Source organism: Harpegnathos saltator, unplaced genomic scaffold (assembly GCF_003227715.2).
Source record: "Harpegnathos saltator strain DR-91 unplaced genomic scaffold, Hsal_v8.6 scaffold208, whole genome shotgun sequence".
NCBI lineage: Eukaryota > Metazoa > Arthropoda > Insecta > Hymenoptera > Formicidae > Harpegnathos > Harpegnathos saltator.
The window spans coordinates 706621-726748 of record NW_020229993.1 but is presented as its reverse complement, the minus strand read 5'-3'; the positions used below and the strand labels follow the sequence as shown (position 1 = coordinate 726748).

Genomic DNA, 20128 nt, shown 5'->3' with positions numbered 1-20128 from the left:
AGATACTTAAGAAAATTAACCTTAAAGTAGCTGCCTTGCAATAATATTATCAAAATATTTGATCATACAAGGGAAAAAAAGAAATGGATAATTTAATTAAGATATTTAACATCTTAAAATTGCTACAATATTTTATTAATATTTTATTATAATTTTATTATAATTGTATTATAATTAATAAAATGTTGATATAAATAATAAAATAAAAAAATATATTTTACTAGTATATATATGTGTGAAAAATATCATAAATTTGGTTATACTTACAAACATTGTAACAAATTAATTTTGTAAAATTCAATTAGTTTTAAAATATGATATATAATAATTAATTAATTTTCTTTCATTTGTTTTTGGTACATAATATTCGTATATCAATATTTAATATCATAATAGTTTTTTATAAAAGCTTTAAATATAATCAGAGAAAGGTAAGATATTAAGAAATAAAACGATGATTTTATACAACCAAGAGAAGAGAACGTAAAGAGATGTCAACTAAATTGCAAATACGTCTTAACTTTCGACTGATCGGTCTTTTTCTAACTGAGCAAGCAGCCGGATGATATTTCGATTTGACTCGATTTGTAATCCAAGTCAATGCGAATTCCCGAGGAGATCATTTCACGAGGCAACTACCTTAACGTTTGCACTCCAGACGTATTCTCGAGAACTTTGCTATGTCTCAGGACATAGTTAATTTCCACATTTCCCATCTCGCTTACTCTACGTGATAATGATAATAACACGACGCGATGACCGCGTCTGCGGACATTCGCGTTCACAGACGTCGGTGCACCATAGTGAATATTTCGTGGAGGCTCGACGAGCTTTAAGCGGAACGAAAGAACGAGCATTTAGCTCGGAGGAATGCATGGCCTCCGACCCGGCAACGTTCACTTTGCCGGTCGGAACGCCGTGAAGCTGAAAATCCTTGGGTATCCGCACTTGGCTGCGTACGGTTTCGCGCGTCCATTCTTCCTGCGCTTTGCGGCTCGACGCCGCCACAATATACGCGTATCCTGTGTTACAATAAACGGATGACGAGCAGCATCCTGCATATCTGATCTCGCGACTACATTGGGCGGAAATGTATGCACTATATAAGACGTATATGCTAAACCTGACGGTGGCACACGATATGCCATGCCTAACTCGTAACGAGACGGAACGTGTCAGCGTTCATGTATTAACTTGTTGAGTAAACTTAAAGATTATCGACTGAAACGTCACGCGAGACGCATCGTCGCATTTCCAGTAAATTCCCTGTCCGACATTAATGCGAAAATGAGAACCTCCCTTATTCTTGACGTGTGTGCGCGTCTTCGTTTACGGAGTTCACGCAAGCAGAACTCGCGTCTCTGACGTTGCATTAGTCTACGGTGTATCGTTTCATAAAATTAAAATTTTATTTTACGATATATATTAGTATGCGTCGCTAGACGCGTTTGGAAACATCGAGCTGCCGTCTCCTGGCATCAAAATCTTCAAATAAGATTCAAGAGAATCATATGCCAAAAGAAGAAAGAAACATAATAAAAATACATAGAGGCACGTCTCAAGAGTTGAGAGATGATTTGTAACAGACTGTAACGAAAGATTAGAAAATTGTGAGCTGAAATAGGCCACAGCAGGACTAATCTATAACTTTTGACAAAAGTATAGTTTCTATTCCGTTGTCGTGTATATACAAGATATGATAGAAAGACTTGCAAAGGCAAAGTAACGACATTATTGTTGAAAATTTCGTCCGTCGGTTGTAAACGCGACTTCTGCCCATATAACTATAGAACACAAATAACTGTAGAATTTCAGCAAGAATCGTTAGTACTACATTTCTTTATACCGATGAAAAAATAATAAAACTGTCGTAAAAAGTTACAACACAAAAAGAGATATCTAAATTATAATAAAATGTGCATTTTTTTCGAAGTATTTTTGAGAAACGAACGACAACGACATTGGCGATACGTAGTATAAACAAAAATATAAAATATATTGAAGTGCGAGAATCTCGAAATTATATGTTTCTATCGTGGTGCCCTTACGCCCTTTACTTGACTCGCTGGCGTTACTCGGTCATGGCATATTGCAAATTTCTTGACGGCGCTAAAGCGGGAAGTCCGCGGATATTCTGCCTTAACGGCATACAGTTTCACGCACCTATCCTTCCTGTATTCTATGGCACGACAGGACCGCTGTAAGCGTGTATCCGGCGTTATAATAAACGGTTGATGAGCCTCATCGCTCGCAGCCGCAGCTGAATTGCGCGCGCTCATTCAACGAAAGCCGCGCATTATGTAAACTCGCGTTTTTGTAACCAATTTCTCTCTTGCACATTTAGTCAGTACTCGCGAAAGCAAATATTAAACTCCCACAAGTTGATGTTTAATTACTTCGACATATACCTCCACGTATACTACCACGCGTATATACGCCATACCAAATTATCCGCACGTCCATGTGCATAGCTAGAGAACTTTCAAGCGATTCGCGTGGATCTCTCTTCACCGAAAGCACGCCTTCTGCGCGCGATCGTTTCACGCGTCGCTCGGCAACTTTAACGTTAGGCACGATTTAATGAAAAAATCTTCAATTAGAACCCCGAATTACGAAAGAGCCTTGTTTGGTGTCGGTTTGAGCGGCAGATTCCGCTCCAGACTCTCCGAGAGTCTAGTTCAGAACAAGAGACCTCTATGTTTCCCGTTGCTAATAATACGACGCAGCTGCTAACGATTGCGCATTCATTAAGATATATATTCGGTTTCGAGACCGCTTTGTATACGTGTCGAATATCGATGAGTTTCTAATTCGTGTCGGATCTCAGGTTGATGAAGGGCATCCTCGTACTTCAAAATGCACTTCGGATGTCATGTAACGTTTACAATGCAGCGTAGTGGACGCTGTCGGGATCTCCCGAGAATGTATCCTTGCGTAATGTTTTCGAGTGAAAGGAGTAATTTCAAACAACAGAAGCCGATTGGGCACTGTTTATATATTGCGGCGTACGAACATCAATTAAAACAGCCTTAAATTAACGCATATCAAGAACTTAATAGAACTCGATAGCGATCTCTCCGAGATATTCGTCCGGAGAAACGAGAGCAATGAGAGACCGCAAAAGGGAGACCCCAGGCCAGCGCCCATGGTTTCCAGCACAAAGAGGCGTTGTCCGCCAAAAGAGATTCTCATAACGAATGTTACGGGCCGCGCGCGCGGGCCCAACGACTCGTCGCCGCCGACGCCGACGCCGACGCCGACGCCGACGCCGACGTCGCCGTCGCCGTGCGTCGCCGCGACCACCGCCTTTGTGTTGTTAGAGAAATCCGCGCGTTAAATCTCACGCTTGTCAACCGGCGCCATTCTTCTTCTATCTGCTCCAGAGTCCGACGCCGCCGCAATACGTGTTCTGGTATCACAATAACCGGATGATAAACTACGACACCACGCGCGGCAGCGTGATCGTACAAACTGATCCAGGACCAACTCAAAGCCGGCTGACGATTCGCCAGGCGGTGGAGTCCGACACGGGCAATTACACGTGCAGCGCCTCCAACACCAAACCAGCATCGATCTTCGTCTTCGTCACCGAAGGCAAGTATAAGCGATGTGTTTCGTTTAGCGCGGCCACCCTTAATCGATACTAGCCCTTCTCCTTTTACGGATATCCCCGGCAAAGTCCCGCGTTCGCTCCCCCCTCCCTCCCCCGAACGAAATATCGGCGACCAAGTCGGAAGAATTAAAGCGCGGAAAGTTGCTACAGCCTGCGCATAGTTTCCACGGTTTTCGATAAATTATTGTAATATGGAGGCTATTTATTTTTGGGTGCCTGTTTGTTCTTTCATCTCTCGATTATTTGTGGATAGGGACTTAAAGGAAATTTAAATGTTTAATAATCGAGGTAAAAGATGAATATCTCAATGAGTGGCAGTGTTTTAACTTATAACAATTGAATTCGTTTTCTTTAGAAAAATAAGTAAATATAGCTTCTTTGTATTTATCCTAAATTATGTGTTTTTTTACCCCAAAATTGACAAAACTATATGTTATATTATTAAATTAATACGTTCGCGACATCATGACCCACTGGTGGGTCACACTGGTTTATATTACGTAATGGGCGTGCGTGTCACACACTATGAAGCATTGCACAAAATATAACAACTTTTGATGCCTTGGCCCTGGCTTCTTTGCTATCTCTTTCTTTCTGAATTCTTCTATAACACTCAGTGCATCTCTTTCATGAAAAATTCATTGAATAAGATGAAAGCAAAGCCTTTTGTTATAAAACAAACGCAAAGAAGCAATATATTAAAAAATAAATTGTGCGTCCTTTAGAGTGAACCAATGAATTTATTGATTGTCGCGAACGTGTTAAAATGTGTTATATTGTTAAATTATATGTTGATAAAATAAGCTCTCTACAATCAAATCAAGTAGTAAAAGCGCAGTAAAAGCTGATTGATGATATTTATGTGAAATTTAAAATTCAATTACTTCGATAGGAGATGATAAATTTACGGAATAAAATTAGAATAAACTTATAATAAATTTATAGAGTAAAATTTATAAATTTTATATATCATCGATTGTAACAAGAGTTTCGAGTAAAATTAAAAGGCATAATAAATGCTAAAGCTCTACAATTACAAGCATAGCTTTGTAATGTTGATTAAAATATCGAACGTCTATTTATCTGATCAATACAGTAATTATTTTTTAATTTCCTCAAACTGTCATGTCACTAAATAATACTTCAATTTACATACTTCAATTTATCCTGAGAAAATAATATAAATAAATAAAAATCTTTCCATAAATTACAAAAATGTAATATAATTAAAATCCAAAATATTTCCTAGCTTTGCAACAAAATCAGTTTTGACACCTAGCTCAACATGTACATTGTTAAATTAATATTTTCACGATGAAATTACTTTGTCAATAATTGAGATATTCATTTTACTTCATGTTAAAATTGTCGAGACTGCCAAGAAATATGATATCAATTTCAACTTCTCCAAAAGATAATCAATGAGATAATCCAGATAAATAGCTATAAATCGCTCGGGACTGCTGTAAATTTAAAACGATGAAAATCGAGTTATTATCGATAAATCTGCAGCCAAAAATATGCAAATAACATCTCGTATAGAATAATTTAATTTCCTCCGATTCAGAAGTAGATTTTGCCGCTAACACGGTGGAACGATCCCGCTTTAGGACAGATTCTCCCTTCCTCAGTGCGACTGTTTCTGTTATTTCCGCGTTTCACGCACAAGAACATACGTGACACGATTGTATGTAATCCCGTAACACTCACGCACGCATGTGTGTGCACATGCACATGTGTGCGTGTAAAAGTGAGCGACGAGCCTCTTCGGTCTTTCGGCGATCGATCACATCGTCGGTCACCCTCCGATGTGTTTAACCCCTTTCTAACGACGGCCACTGACTGACGAAGAAGCCCAAGGCTCTTTCGGCAAAAAGCGTTCCCGTCGGCTTCACTTCGTCGTCGAAAAAGACCGCTCACTCGCTTGCGCGCGCGAGCACGCTCCGACGACTTTAGCGACGAGAATCGCCCGCAATTTTAGGTCCGCCCCGGGTCGCCGTAATTGATGTGAAAGGATGAGGACGGGTCTCGCGAAAATCTTAATTGGATTACGAGAAACTTTCGGCAAGCGCGGTCGGGAGATTTATCATGCTGATATGTAACGTAAATGCGCGCTTTGTCGCGTTTCCCATAAATTCGTGAATCCTTCCGTTGCACAATCGTAGCGCGCAAAATCGTCATTCGCAGAGATGAATCTTCCATCCCAGGGCTCGATCAAAGTTACGATTAAATGCGCAATACGGTAATGATATGGCAAATACGCGCCGACTAATCACTCGATACTCTCGTTCGTGAAATGACGACGCGTTGAAACGCACTATCGAGGATTTTAATAAGGTACTGTCTGAACAGACGCGGTTGTCGCAATGCATCTCGGAAAGACGCGATAATAAATAAAGTACTAATAACGGGATGCGTGCCCAAATTCTGGACATTTTTATTGTTTTAGCCTTTAAATGCAGGTATTACAACTTTCAATGTATTTTGTATATATATATATATATATATAAACTGATTTGAAACTGAGTTGAAACTGAGTTGAAAACTTAAATATTAAGTATTTAAGTAAAGACCAAACTGATAAAAACGTCCCGACTTAGAGATGCGGAGGAAATATTTTAATAAAATTTACGTTAAAATTACTTTCTTTTTTACAACATCTTTCGTAAAATTGAGCTACACCAAATTAACTTTTACTACAATATTTTCTCCATATATGTGCCTCGATACTCTGCCTGGTTTATCTCAAAACAGTAGACACAATGAAGAGCCACGAGGAATGGCGCTTACCTTATAACGCGTTCCTCGTCGCGATCGACATGCGCTCTTTGTTATTCGGACACAAGATTGACCCCATGTCGCGAGATACCTTGTATGGCGATGCAGTGTCCTCTCGTTGACGATCAAACGAGAGGTCGAGCCGTAAAATCGGTATGGCTGGTTTCTTAGCTAGCCTAGTAGCATACAAAGCGAGCCAGTGCGAGGAGCCAGTCTATTGCGTGCGTGATAAACCGTTATACGAGCGTCCCTTCTGTTCCGCGAAGTACTAAGCTTTCAGGTTAAATTTTGAAGATATGGACTCCATTACCGAGCTCCGCGCTTGGAACCGACGGATTCCACGCGTGTATTCTCACGTGCTCGCGCGTATGTTGTGTGTGTGTGTGTGTGTGTGTGTTATATGTGTACATGTGTGCGTGTGTACGTATATATGCATACACGCATGCTGCAGAGTCCGCCGCGTGCAGCCAGCAGGCACCCTCACACGTGCGCTGCGCGCAACGCGCGGTCCGTAATTCACAGCCTCGAGAACATATGGGGCAACGCCTCGCCGTAAATTATGGTAAAAGTGTGCATGCGCCGCGTTTCGGAAGAGACACGTATCGCCGATGAATGTTGCAAATCTGGCGGTCCGCGCAGCGCCGCGCACCATGAATTTTGATATTCGCGAGACAGGAAGAAGGATCCGCGCGACCACTTTTTTCCCCTACGGCGGCAAATTTACGGCGGGATTACATCACAGGCGTGCGACCGGCGATGATATATCGATAGGCTGGGTCAAGGCGGCCGCGATATTATTAACGGCAACCGCTGACGTAACCCGCGGCCCGGGACAAATGCGGTCGTCACCGAAGGCGCCGCGACGTCGTCCACGTCGAGTCTCTTCTCGCGGAGGGGTATAGTCGAGCGAACTTGCTCTCCTCCCGGCTCCGCTTTCAAGAAATTTCCTCCCACGGCTTTCCGCTTAATTAATTGTAACTGTTTGTTTGTCGAATTTCAATGTATGCTGTATAAGTAAATGCTTTGCGACGAGATCGCTTAACAGCTGCGCGACACCCGGCGATCGTATTTTACACTCTCTAAATCTCGAGAGGTAAGATTTCACATGAAACGAATGAAAATTACTCCAAGTGGAAACACTGCCGTTCAGAATCGTAGACATATACCCGCGTAAAAATTTCCGCGGAATTTTCTCAAACGCATTCCCTGTCTAGAATTGAAACAGAAATACTGTAGAAACTCACGCCTTTTTTAAGCGTCAAACAGAGAGAGAGAGAGAGAGAGAGAGAGAGGGAAAGAGAGTCAATATATTTTTATAACGTCAAACAGAGAAATCTCCTATTTGTGTACTAATTATTGTATCTAATAGAATAAAAGGAAAAGAAAACAAAAGTCTAATGTAAAATAAAGACCATAAAAAGTATGGGAAAAAGTTAGTTTCTCATTTAGAATCGCGTGCTTGAAACATTACGTTTCTTTGGCTGAATGTACGTGTAGATTTTGTAAAGTTGAAATAGATTTCACTTAGATTCCAAGAAATTTTCTATATGCACAGAGAGAACGATTTAATTGAATCTAACAAATGCTTATTTGGAATAGTCCAAATAAATTTTTTGATTGATTGAACAAAGTTTTGTTTGATGCAACAAAAACATTTCGTTGGAACTAAGCTGCAACAAAATACTTTTGTTGCGTCAAACAAAACTTCGTTCGATCAATCAAAAAATTTATTTGGACTATTCCAAATAAGCATTTGTTAGATTCAACTAAATCGTTCTCTCTGTGCATGGATGTATACATAGACTGCGAAGACTACACTTGAAAAATGGTCGGTGAGGCAGGTGCGGATGTTTGCATCGTTACAAGATATAAATTATCTTTTATATCTTGTCTTTAAACGTCCGATGAGAAAACGCCGTCTATATCTACATTAGTCTACATTCAGGATTGTAAAAGTGAATGTTTCACTCAAGCTTGAGGTAGATTCCGAATTCGTACGAGTGAACGTTTCGATCCTTTGGAACGTAATTGTTTTTACTACGGTTGAAAACAGCAGATTCGTTCTTCGATTTTGAATAAAATATTCACTCGGCGATTCAGAACGGAGGACTTTGTATAAATGAAAAATCATCGGATTTAGAGAAATTGATTGTCATCTTACTTTTTGAATGAAATTTTTCTCTAAGAGAGTAAAATAGTTTAGAGAGTATGAGTTTAGGATTAGAGAAGCAATGACGATAGAACCAGAGATACAATGACACCTTGAGCAGATAATTTTGTTTCCTCGATTAAAAGTGGGTATTTTCCTATCGTAACGAAAGATAAAATCCGAATCGAGGTGCAATGGAAGTCAAGAAGCTCCGTTAAAACGAGCTTAAGGTGACAGGTACTCTCTAAAAGTGAATCAGTGAAACTCACTGTCAATCAACGATTATGCACTGATTGTCAATGCTAAATATACCACTGAATTTTTCAGTGGTATACCCGCTGATTGACAGTGAGTTTCACTGATTCGCTTTTAGAGAGTAGATATAACGAGACTAATTGTAAAATAATTGTTTACTCGAGAGTTCGGGATGTACTTTTCACCCAACATAAATCCTACCCGAGAGGAATATAAAATTGTTCTCGCATCTATTAATACATTTTCTTAAATCACTCCCGCGCGAAAATCACTTTCCGCACGTCTTGCGTCGCGTTTGTCACGATACTTCGTCGGCTAACATCGCATCAGTGGCAAGAAGGTACTTCGTATCTTTTCTCATCCTCACGACACGAGATGGAAAATTAATTATTATATTAAGATTAATTATTACACACACGATAACGAGATGAAATTTTCGTGTGCTGCAGCATGTCGATGATAGCACGTTCGCCGATCGAGATTTTTCAGGCAATTTGCGCAGAGCGAGAAAGACGACATACATACGTACGCTCGTTTGCACAATGGCTTTCGCACATTTTTTCCGATGAAGTCAGGAGCACGCGAAATGGTCGTGATTCCGAGCCACTACTCACGAGCTTGCGCAGTAATCGGTTATGACAGCAACTGAAGTGACAATATATGAGACACCCGACATCATGACTATCACGGAGAATTCAGGAAACACATAAATATCTTCATATTTATATTCCCATTTATCAGATAGGAGTATAACAAAGAGGCAATATTCATACCGTGTACTGTCATCTCGGCTCCTGTCATAACCGATTACCGTGCAAGTTCGTGAACAATGGCTCACATTCGTGACAATTCTGTGCGACCGATAGGATAGGAAAGTCGTCCGTAATTTTTGCATGAGTCTCAATCCGCTCAGTGGAACAATTTCCCTATTACAAGACGAGTTCTCCCATTGGAGTGAGCGGACACAGCCCGAAAATCACGTAAAAATCATGAACAATTTTTCTGTCCTGTCCAAGACTACACGCACACACGTATTCTTAGGTCGCGTTAATAACGAATTAATAGCAGTATATCTCTTGAAGTATGGACTACACACACACACACGCGCGCGCGCGCGCGCACTCGGCATGAACGGAGTACAATTATGTCTGTAAATATTGCCCGCGGGATTATTGCGTTTGTTGAGCAGTAGTTGCGCGCATTAGCGCGCGGCGGCACGTGGCTCTAATGATGGATTGTCGTAACTACCGGTTATTCCCGGGTCGGTTAACGCGTTGTTTCATCCACGGTTATTTTGACCCAAGCGCCCAAGCGTGAGGGTATGGTACGGTAAGAGGAGGGAGGGAAGGAAACGCCGCAAAATCCTTAATGAATATTGCAGAACTTGAGACAGCCGCTTTATCCAGCAAATTCCGCGAGCTACGCGCCACGATGACGACGTTTGGGCGGCATGAAGCGGGGAGGCGGGAGAGGTGGGGGGGGGAGGAGGGGAGGACTACGTGTCGCGATAAATTATCTAAGCGCCGTGCCGCGCCGGGTAAATTGGCTTAGCACAGCGATACTAAATCGCAATCTCGTTAAAGGTGGGCGGACATATCGTCGTGGCAGACGCGTTAAAGCGAGCTTCCGAACCGTCGCCGCTGACGACGACAACGAGAAAGACAAGGACAGCGATACCTCGCGGCGATCCGGCCCAGGCCCGGTTGTCCCCGAATCGTAAACGGGTTTGCATTTAACTCGCGTGTATTGCGACCTTTGTCTTCCCGCCCTGGCTCTAACCGCGAGAATTACTCGTAAACTCTTATTTGCGCCTTTCGCAGCAATTATAGCGCTTTCAAAGCGTTTACGTCGCCAGAATTCCGGCGGCAGCCATGCGACGGTTGTTTGGCAGGCACTAAAAGCATCGTAAACGAACGGCGAGTATCTTGTCTAACTTTTATATGGACGCAATTCTTGGCCCTTGGTTAACTTTGCTTACGCGCGTAAAATTTGTATGTGCGTGCGCGCGCGCACGAACGGCGCCGGTAACTTATTGTAGAAAAGAATATCTCGCGACAGAGAGAGAGAACGAAGGATAATTGAAATAAAAGGAAAGATTGGAGGCAGGAGCGTTTTTATTTTACGAGAAGAGAAAGAAATAGGCTTATTGTGAAAAAGAATGACCGTCACGGTATTAACGTTAATACCCGGCGTAGATATCGACACAGAACAGATTTACGGGAAACGGCTTCTTCGATCGTAACAATGGCATAAAATTAACTGGCCGCGATACGCCGCTTGTCGCTTTGAATTTATAAGGTCGTTTTTCTAAGTGGCACGCGCACCTTCTCCACACCGCGACTCACGAGAGCGAGCTTCTTTTCGATTCCCGAAGCTCTTCGCGGCATTAAGATGGACTTATCCCGAAAAACCACCGAAGTTTTTTAGAGGCATTCTTGATGAATGCGAGAGACCGAACATTCCGAGAGACGAGGAGAGATAAATCTATTTTCTTGCGCGAGATACGGAATAAAGTCTTTCCCCGAGACTGCTTGTGAAGTAAGTAACGAAAGAGATAATAATGTCCACATTATGCGAATAATATTTATCCATCTTCATCGTTTTCCTCACTCTCGCCCACCTCTTCTCTTTTCCTGCAGCCGTTATTTTTTATCATTAAAAATATATGGAGAAAAAAGGAACCGAGACTTCTGATTAAATGCTTCCGGGCGAGTTGTGTGCCAGCTGTTAGTCATTAGATTTTGAGAGCGTCTTTACAACCGACGCACGTAGGCCGTAAATGCTGAAATGCACTCTGACCCAAATCACGATTTCCGTGTAGATTCTGGATCATGCATCTGGAGCTCGTGTTACTTTTATGAACAGCCGCGCGATTTTGCGAATACGCGAATGAGATGATTTCGATACGCCTCGGTTATCGCTCCCAATGTGTCTCGTTAATCGGACGATACACCGTCTGCTTCACCTGCAGACGTTTGTTTCAACAGTTCTTATTGCATTCCTCACACAGACCCGGAATAATACTAAACATGAACGATGTTAAATTATGCGCACTTGCACAAGTTCTCCGTAATATCGCGTCGCATAATTTGGAAATATTAAATTTTAAGAGCGCTCCCTTGAGATGCCGAGAGACCCTTGTATAAATATATGAGCTGGAGGCAGCATTAGATATCCTGCAATCAATGCGCGTATTCTGTAAATGTTTGAATGCGCTTTGATTTAATTGACAAAGTTTGCGCAGAATCTTATTCACAAACCCAAGAGCCATTCAGTTGCCGCAATCAATACTATTGGCCCCGGTAGATGAGTTAAGCTTCGTCATTGTTAGTGAAAGAGTCACAATTCGGCCGCGCGAAGTTACGACTCGCTCGAAAACTCGCTGTAAAACAACTACGTGCGTTACAAACAAAGACTCGGCTGTGTCCTGCTTTATAAGAAAGTTCGGGAAGATTGAGTTACAATATTCCGTCTTTGTTGACTAACGAACGGCTTCTGGTGCGTTCCCATTCGCGACAGAATAGAGGGAAATTGTGGAAAGTCTTGCTTTTGAAAAAATGTCGATTTCCAGCGAGAAAATCGTGTTGGCGGCATCACGATAAGCGCGACAGCGATTCTACGATTTTCATGCAGCATGTTCGTCGCGCGGCAATTTTTTCCTCGTTGGCAAGATAAATTCGTTAGGACGAGACATGCGGTCGGACATATAAAAGAGCAAAAGGCACATCGGTCGGCCGCAAACGATACATGATGTTTACGGCGTTAACCACCCCAGCCGGCGCTCGTATTTGCGGTTTGACGAGTATGGGAAATAACTCCGTTTAACTGCGGGTCACTACGATTCTATTTGAGAGGAAACGGTCATCACGGTCTTCCCAGGATTGGCGCAAAACCGGAGCAAATATCGGCCGATGCTTAATTAACCGCGGAAGTTTAATCAGCGAAAGTGGTCCTACATCTGTCCGACATATGAAATAAAATATAATATTCATGTGATCGATAACGAACATATTCGTGGATGGATAGAACATGATAAGTTATAGCATTCTTCGTGACGTTTGCTGCGTTTCTCGCGCGCAGTTTTCCATTATACTCGCATTATATATATTCTAGAAATTTATCGCAGTGAAATCTTATTCAAAATAAGTGAAAATTCATTTGAAGCCATAGAAAGCCATAGAAAAATATTGCCACTCGGAAACGTCAGAATGAATCCTCATCCCGTACAAGTAAATATTTCAATCAGAGAGAATTTTAGTTTAAAGTGAATTTCTTTATTCGAGTGTCACTCGATTGTCATTCTATTTTTCAGATGATATTTCATTCTAAGAAATTTAGAGAGTACGAACAAATTTGCAAACATCCAGAAAAAACGTTGTTAAGAATTCATTTCTCGTCACCTGTTCAGAGACGTGCAGTCTTATGTGTGATATACACGTGTGTGAGAGTCGAGGAAACTTTTACAAAACGCTGTTTTGCGTGAAGTAAGCCCTTTTGTTATCGGCAGTCACAACGCATTAACACAAAAGGAATACGAAGCTAGTTCAAGGAGAGTTTAAAAAAACGAAAAGTATTCTCGAAAACAGTCGCAACAACTGACCATCTTTTCTAAATAAGTAAAACAGGCGAATAGGGAAACGCATGCTGCCTAAAATAGAAGCCTTCGTCTCACGTGAAAGCAGAAATCGCGATAGTTTTTGAACCTACACCGCAAGTCTAATGCAAATGTTGGCCGCTGGTTAATTAGCCGCAAACGAGTACTTGCGTTATAATGTGCACGCGAGTTGTATAACAAGGCAACGCGTACACGTGTATGCCACTGCGGCGCCCAAGATCGATTGCAAGAAGATCGGCAAAATTAATGAACTCCGTATGTTAAAAACACAAGTAAAGAAAAAAAAATGGACGTGTCTAAAGTGTTTTCGGAAAAAAGATATTCAATGATCGTTAAATAACGAGAACAAGAGTTCCGAAAACCATTGTTGAATTTCTATCACCCAGAGTCGAAATTTTAATTCTACCGCAAATTGCAAATTCCATTAAGTTTAAAGAGCTAATAAAGGATATCAAAATATAAAAATATCAATATAGAAAATATAAACGCTGTATATATTGCTATTGTGTAACTTGTAGTTACAAATAATTAGTTATTACCGTTTATTTCATATTAAATTTTGAATAAAAGCTTTAAAATTGTTTAATACTCAATTATCTCAATATTTTTTGTCTACATTTAATCTTTATCCTTTTAATTTCACACACAGCAAGCACAATATATTAACCATCTAACTTATTTAATTGCAAATAAAATGTATGAAATAAGCAGATATTAAATAATGAGTAAGTGAATAAACATTATTTTCTGCAACTTTTTACACTTATATTGAAGATTTCAGGAAGATTTATTACATTCTAAAATCAATATTTATAGTTGCAAACTGTTTATGATTCCTGATTATATAGAGCATAATTACAAATTTGTATTCATTATTTGGCTTCTTAAATTAATGTCTTGTACGAAAATTTAGATTGATGAGTAGCTAAATATTGATGAAGTTGTAATTATTTATTATGACACACTATAAGTAAGTGCCAGCTTCTCAATTTCGACCGCGGATATCTCCTTTTGCTAAATTTGTCGAATATCCGTTAAAATCGGAAATCATACATGTAATAAATAATCTAACATACTTGAAAATATTTGATGTAATGGCCATTTCCTCCGTCTTGACTTCCTAATCCAATATCTTGGTTCCATCGTGGCACTTCGGATATTTCCTCATGGCATTAACACTAATACCGACATTCGCGTAGATACGATTTTATCGGAAAAACGCGTGCTAATGAATGCGGTGCCGATGAGAACCTGATTAAATATGTCAAGAGCCATCGAGGTCTTTTGATCATCTGACGGAAATTGTAACTAACGTACCAATACGTACCTCACGTTGCAGTACATGTGTCGCTCATTAGCTCGAGACACAATTACGAGACAGTACGCGATACACAAGAATACTAAAATAATAGGCAAAAAAGGACATACCGTCTCACGTGACCGATAAGAACAATCAATAATCTCAAAACATCCCATACTTAAAAAAATCTTATCCTTATGCGTTACATTTTTCCAAAAGTTATTTTATATTGAGACCAACATGAACATCATGAATACCATTATCTATCATTGTCATTTCCATCGAGCGATTAAAATATTTCATCGACTCGTGAAATATTTAATTTAATTGAGCACGATAATTTAGTGTTTCGATCAAATTGTATCTACGAGATTGTCAGTATTAAAAGAAAGTATCCAGAATGATAAAATAACCAGGAACCAGAATGCTGGAGCGGGAAGCCAGGACGGAGAACGCAGGTTACCGGGACACAGGCAGCGATACATCATATATTTCTAGACATGTCAAATTATTTATTACATAAGAATTATATCAGAATTATACAAGAAGTTTTTAACTGAATCGAAAATTAGATCGGCATTGATGATCTATCATTTGATGAATGATATATAATTATGGTTTCTCATAACTCTCTGGTTCTCATTCATCAATCTGTATCCATATTTAGTTCATACAACAAGAAATATTGATCATCCCACCAAAAAACAGTCCATGAATATGAATTTGTAAAGAATTATACTCTCAATTAAAAATCATAAATTTGCATGCTACGAATACCATACGATATTAGAAACGGATGCAAATCTCGCAAGTGTGCTGCTTTTTTGCTAATCTAATAATGTTTCTTGGGTCATAAAGCATCTCATTTTAAATTTATGAATCATACCATTGCTACATTTGTGTTCTTACATCTCCTTCTTCTTTATCCTTTTTCTGGATATTCAATTTTTTTGAATATTTTCTATTAAAACTTATTTAATTTCCCAATAAAACTATAATTAAAAAATTATGCATAATAAAAACATGTTATTTCATTCACTTATTAATTTCATTATTCACCCATTTTTATTACTTAATATTTACTTATCTTACACACTATATATGCAGTTAAATAAGTCATAATTAATATCTTACTTATCACATCGATTCTTCAGCAGAAAAAGCCAAGAACGCAAGTAAGAAGATTACAGTATCGATCAGAAGTAATTTTCTCGCGTTAATACCAACTGAAGATTCCCGCCTACTCTTTGATTACTTCCAATGTTCGTAATGACGAATTAATATCGATGCAATATGATGTACACCCACGGTATTGTATAATACAATATATAATATACGACATATATCTGTTATCAGCATCAATTATTCCGCAGTAGCTACGACGCACAGTGCGAGTAACTACAACAGTAATTAGCTCAGTAATCCACGGCATATTCTGTACAGTTTCACCGAACACAACGCTGCAATGCGTCAGAGCGCTGGAAGTAATTTCGTATGCAACGAGAGACACGAGAGTCGTAAGCGAGTCTGGGAGTCCACAATTTCAATTGGAAATTATAATGGAAATCTTTCGGATCTTCTATCGTCGCTAATCCGAGTTAGCGAAATCCGCGTTATACGGGCAGTCTTTAAGACGCAAACGGCGTCGTGCCACACGAGAAAGCTTTATCGGGTGAAAAGCACAATTGACTATTAATTCGCTCGACGCCGACTAAGCCACGTCTTTGAATGTAAAACAGGTCATCGTCGAAAAGTGCAATTTTCCCTTCAACACACACGTCTGCCTTCAGTCAGTCACAGCGCAGGATAATGTATCGACTCTTCCTAATTCCCCTATTCTTTAACATCGAAAACCAGCGACATTGAGATGTCGCGATACATCCTTCTCATTACACCACGCGTATACCGAGAACAATAACGAAAAAATAATGAAATCAACGAGACTTTGTTTGGACGAACAAAATTCCTTCGAGCAAACGTTTAGTCGGTCAAACAGACATCGTTATGTTTCCGCAGCAGTAATTATTCGCAGTTGCCATGCCTATGATGGCCCTTGTTAGTCTTAAAAATTCTTCGCGACTGAACAAACCGTTCAGTCGCTGCGATGAATTAATTCGATGAATAACTGCAATTTGCAATTCTGCAATTATATCAACGCTACATTGCTGTGCGTTAACAAACAAGTCGTTCAGTAATCGCGATATTTCTTCGCCGATTTTGTCGACCCGATCGCTTCTTATTCTCGCGGTGCATCCGCAAAACAGAATCGTCTCGTTTGTTTGGAACATTATGTGCATCGCAAAGGCACGTCAAACAAAATCCTTAATCATGCTCTCGCACAGTTAATCGGAATGTACACACTGTTAAACGCGTTTAACGCTGCTATTTAAATTTATTATTCAAACAGTAAGAGAGGCGTGTATATATATCGCACATACGACGGTTACGAGAATTTCTATTAGATCGGCCCGTCGAATCTTGACTTTCGCTCGTCTAACGCACAGCATACGTACCACGTATCTATATACATACGTACGTACGTTCAATATGAATAATGGATTCAAATCAAACCAGCCGTTTAGTGTGAAACACTCTGGCGCGCTCCGCGCGCGGATTCGCATCTGTTTTCGCGAGCGGATTTAATTCGCACGTAATATCTAACGGCTTCATTTGCCGCGAACGTGTTCTCCGAGAGAGAGAGAGATAGAGAGAGAGAGAGAGAGAGAGAGGAGAGAGAGGGGGGGGGGAGAGGAGAGAAAGCGCGACGCGTTCCCGCGGTGTTTCAGTCAACGGTTAACGTTTCGCAACCGCTAACGTTTCCGACGGAAATAACTTTACAAGATACTACACGCGTTTGCTAGGCAGGCCGCTTCCTGTCGATGCAGCCCTGTCGATGTAGCGCCTCGATTGCCCCGCTATCGCGCACGGCACACGGTGAGAAACGATCGACTCCTCAGCCTCGACTCACTAACAGACCCACCTGTCTCTGCCGTTTCAGGTGACAAGATGGCAGCGATACAGCGTCGCAAGACGTCGGCAGCGAAGAGGAATCTGGCGGGCGTGCTGGTGTCGGCGGTAGTCGTCGTAGCGGGCGTCGTTTTAGCGCGATAAGCGTTTCACTTCGAAATGTCCATAACTATTACACCATTACTTCCGTTTGTGATAGATAGTATATTACTCCCGGGACTTTACGGTCCACCCGCTGGCCCATTCCTTTTTCATCGTCCCGCGCGCTCCTCTCATTCTCATCCAGAACCTCGCCCCTCGCTCTCACCCAGACCGTTTCCGCGCCTCATTCCCTCTCACGGACCATCTCTTTTGCCTCTCCTCGTTTCGGTCTTCCGTTACACCTCTTCTATAACCCTTCTCCCCTCCTTATTTACCTTAGTCGAGGTTGCCGCCGGCTGGACTACTTAGATATGCGAGATTTTCGTGGAAGATTGCGCGATTGCCTGCTCCAAGTCTGAATCGATCGGCCGGAAAATTTGACCGGTCGGCCGGCCGCGCGATCAGAAGATAACGACCGACGTATTTTCATCCGCGCGAGGGGAATGTCAACTCCGACGTGTCAAAATAATCATTCTGAGAGAAAGAGAGAGAGAGAGAGAGAGAGAGACGACCGAGTGTAGTGATCGCGATTGACGATCGAATGAACTGATTTTCTCGTCGAACGGTCGCAATTGAATCCCAACGCGGGATTATTCTTGCTCACTCTCCGTCTCTCCCCGTCTCTTCCTCCCTGCCTCTTTGTATTTTTAGATTATTTTCCACGGAAGCTACGAGCCCTCTTCCGTCTGCGTCCGTACTTTTTTCTACAGGACCTTTTAAGCAAACGACGCCGTGAATTCAAGTCCGATCTGCGTCGAAGGGTGCTCGTCGTGTCGGTGTACGGATAAGAGCGCACCTCGTACAATCACGCGTATAAACAGACTCCATTAGTTGGACAGGCCTGACGTAGGTCCACCGAGCGGCGGCGGATACGTGTCGGACACGTACGTACGGGGCCCCCGGTGTTACTCTTCAGGGCCCATCAACCGCGTAGCATCGTTTTCTCTCGCCCAAAACACTGTACACATCGGATACGTAGCGATTAAGGTTCAATGGTTCTTTCTGTATATCCTAATTTAAGGATAAGACATGCGCGCGAAGATACAAACGTAAGAATGGTAGGGTAAAACGACATTTTGTTGGGAATCAAATTCTTCTTTCTTCGTCGACGATCTTCGATTGTAATCTTATGCGTTCGTCGTTGTTCAGACGCGACACGCCGCGAGAGCGTGTTCCGAGGCGTCCCCTGAAAACGTCTCGCCCTTTCTGCACGCACAGTGAGGACACACCGCGCGAGGGAGACTCGAAGGTCCGCAATGGGAGGACGTTTGATAATGCGCACTTTGGGACGCCGCGCCGTTTGGATATCTTCCGAACGGACGTGTAACATTTTTGTGTGTTAGCCGCGGTGAAATCTCTCGCGTAAAACCAAACGAGCGAAGAAATATCCATACACACACACGTACAAATACACACATGCATACGAACATGCACGCACACATACACACACGTAAATACACATACATACGAGACGTATAGAGACGCGCGGAAGTGAAGTCGAGCGAGTCCGCAAATTTTTAAGGTTTACTTTAAGCACGAGGTCGCGTTTAACGGAAACCTTATAGACTCGATATTTGATCACACACTTTATCGATAAAAAGTTACGTACGTTACGTCGCGTCGCCGATATTATATCTTTGAGCACGGTCTGTGTGCAATGCAATCTGTATCACGGTAGATTTATTGTAGCAAAAATACACTGTGCGATAAAAAGAAGTCTTCATGTCGGACTTGTATTTCTTGGCGGCACGACGACGACGGCGACGGTGACGGCGACGGGATTTGGCGTCGTCGATGTATCGGCGGCGACGTTTATTGACGGGAGCGACACGAGTGTATCGCCTTCAGTCACAAATGTTCTCTGCGGCTGCGAGAATCTAATTAAGGCGGGCACGAGTGTACGGCACTAATTGGAATTTCACAGTTAGGAAAGGTACGTATTACTTCTTTTTAACGTTTGCATAATCGTTTTTAGCGGCGTGAGAACTGCTTCCCGTCGGGGGATTGATCCCCCGGCGGGAACGGTCCCGCGTCATCATCGTCGCTCGTGAGAATTCCAACCCGACTTCAACCCTTCGGAGCCTGTCATTTTGTTAGTCGCACGTCGTCGACGACTCCGACAACACTCGTCGCTTTTCTCGAGATAATACCTGTCGCCTGCACTTAAATCGATCACGTCAAGCGATTAATAGTTTTATGACGCAATTAATCAGAACCCTAATCATTAACCTTAACGACGACGCGCGATATTTCACGCGATCTGTTCGAAATTTCCAGCGCTGTTTCCAGCGCGCGCGCAAATAATTGTAA

At 41.6% G+C, this 20128-nt stretch overlaps 1 protein-coding gene across 3 annotated transcripts in view; it reads left to right on the top strand.

Annotated features, from left to right (window-relative positions):
• Positions 1–18169, top strand: part of dpr12 (defective proboscis extension response 12) — a 357607-nt gene extending 339438 nt beyond the window's left edge. For all 3 annotated transcript variants that reach the window (XM_011139984.3, XM_025298143.1, XM_025298144.1), the window contains 2 exons: positions 3384–3594; positions 17709–18169. In XM_011139984.3, coding sequence (XP_011138286.1) covers positions 3384–3594; positions 17709–17821 — 324 coding nt within the window. In that variant the 3' untranslated portion in view covers positions 17822–18169. The remainder of the gene's footprint in view (positions 1–3383; positions 3595–17708) is intronic.
• The last annotated feature ends 1959 nt before the right edge of the window (positions 18170–20128 follow it).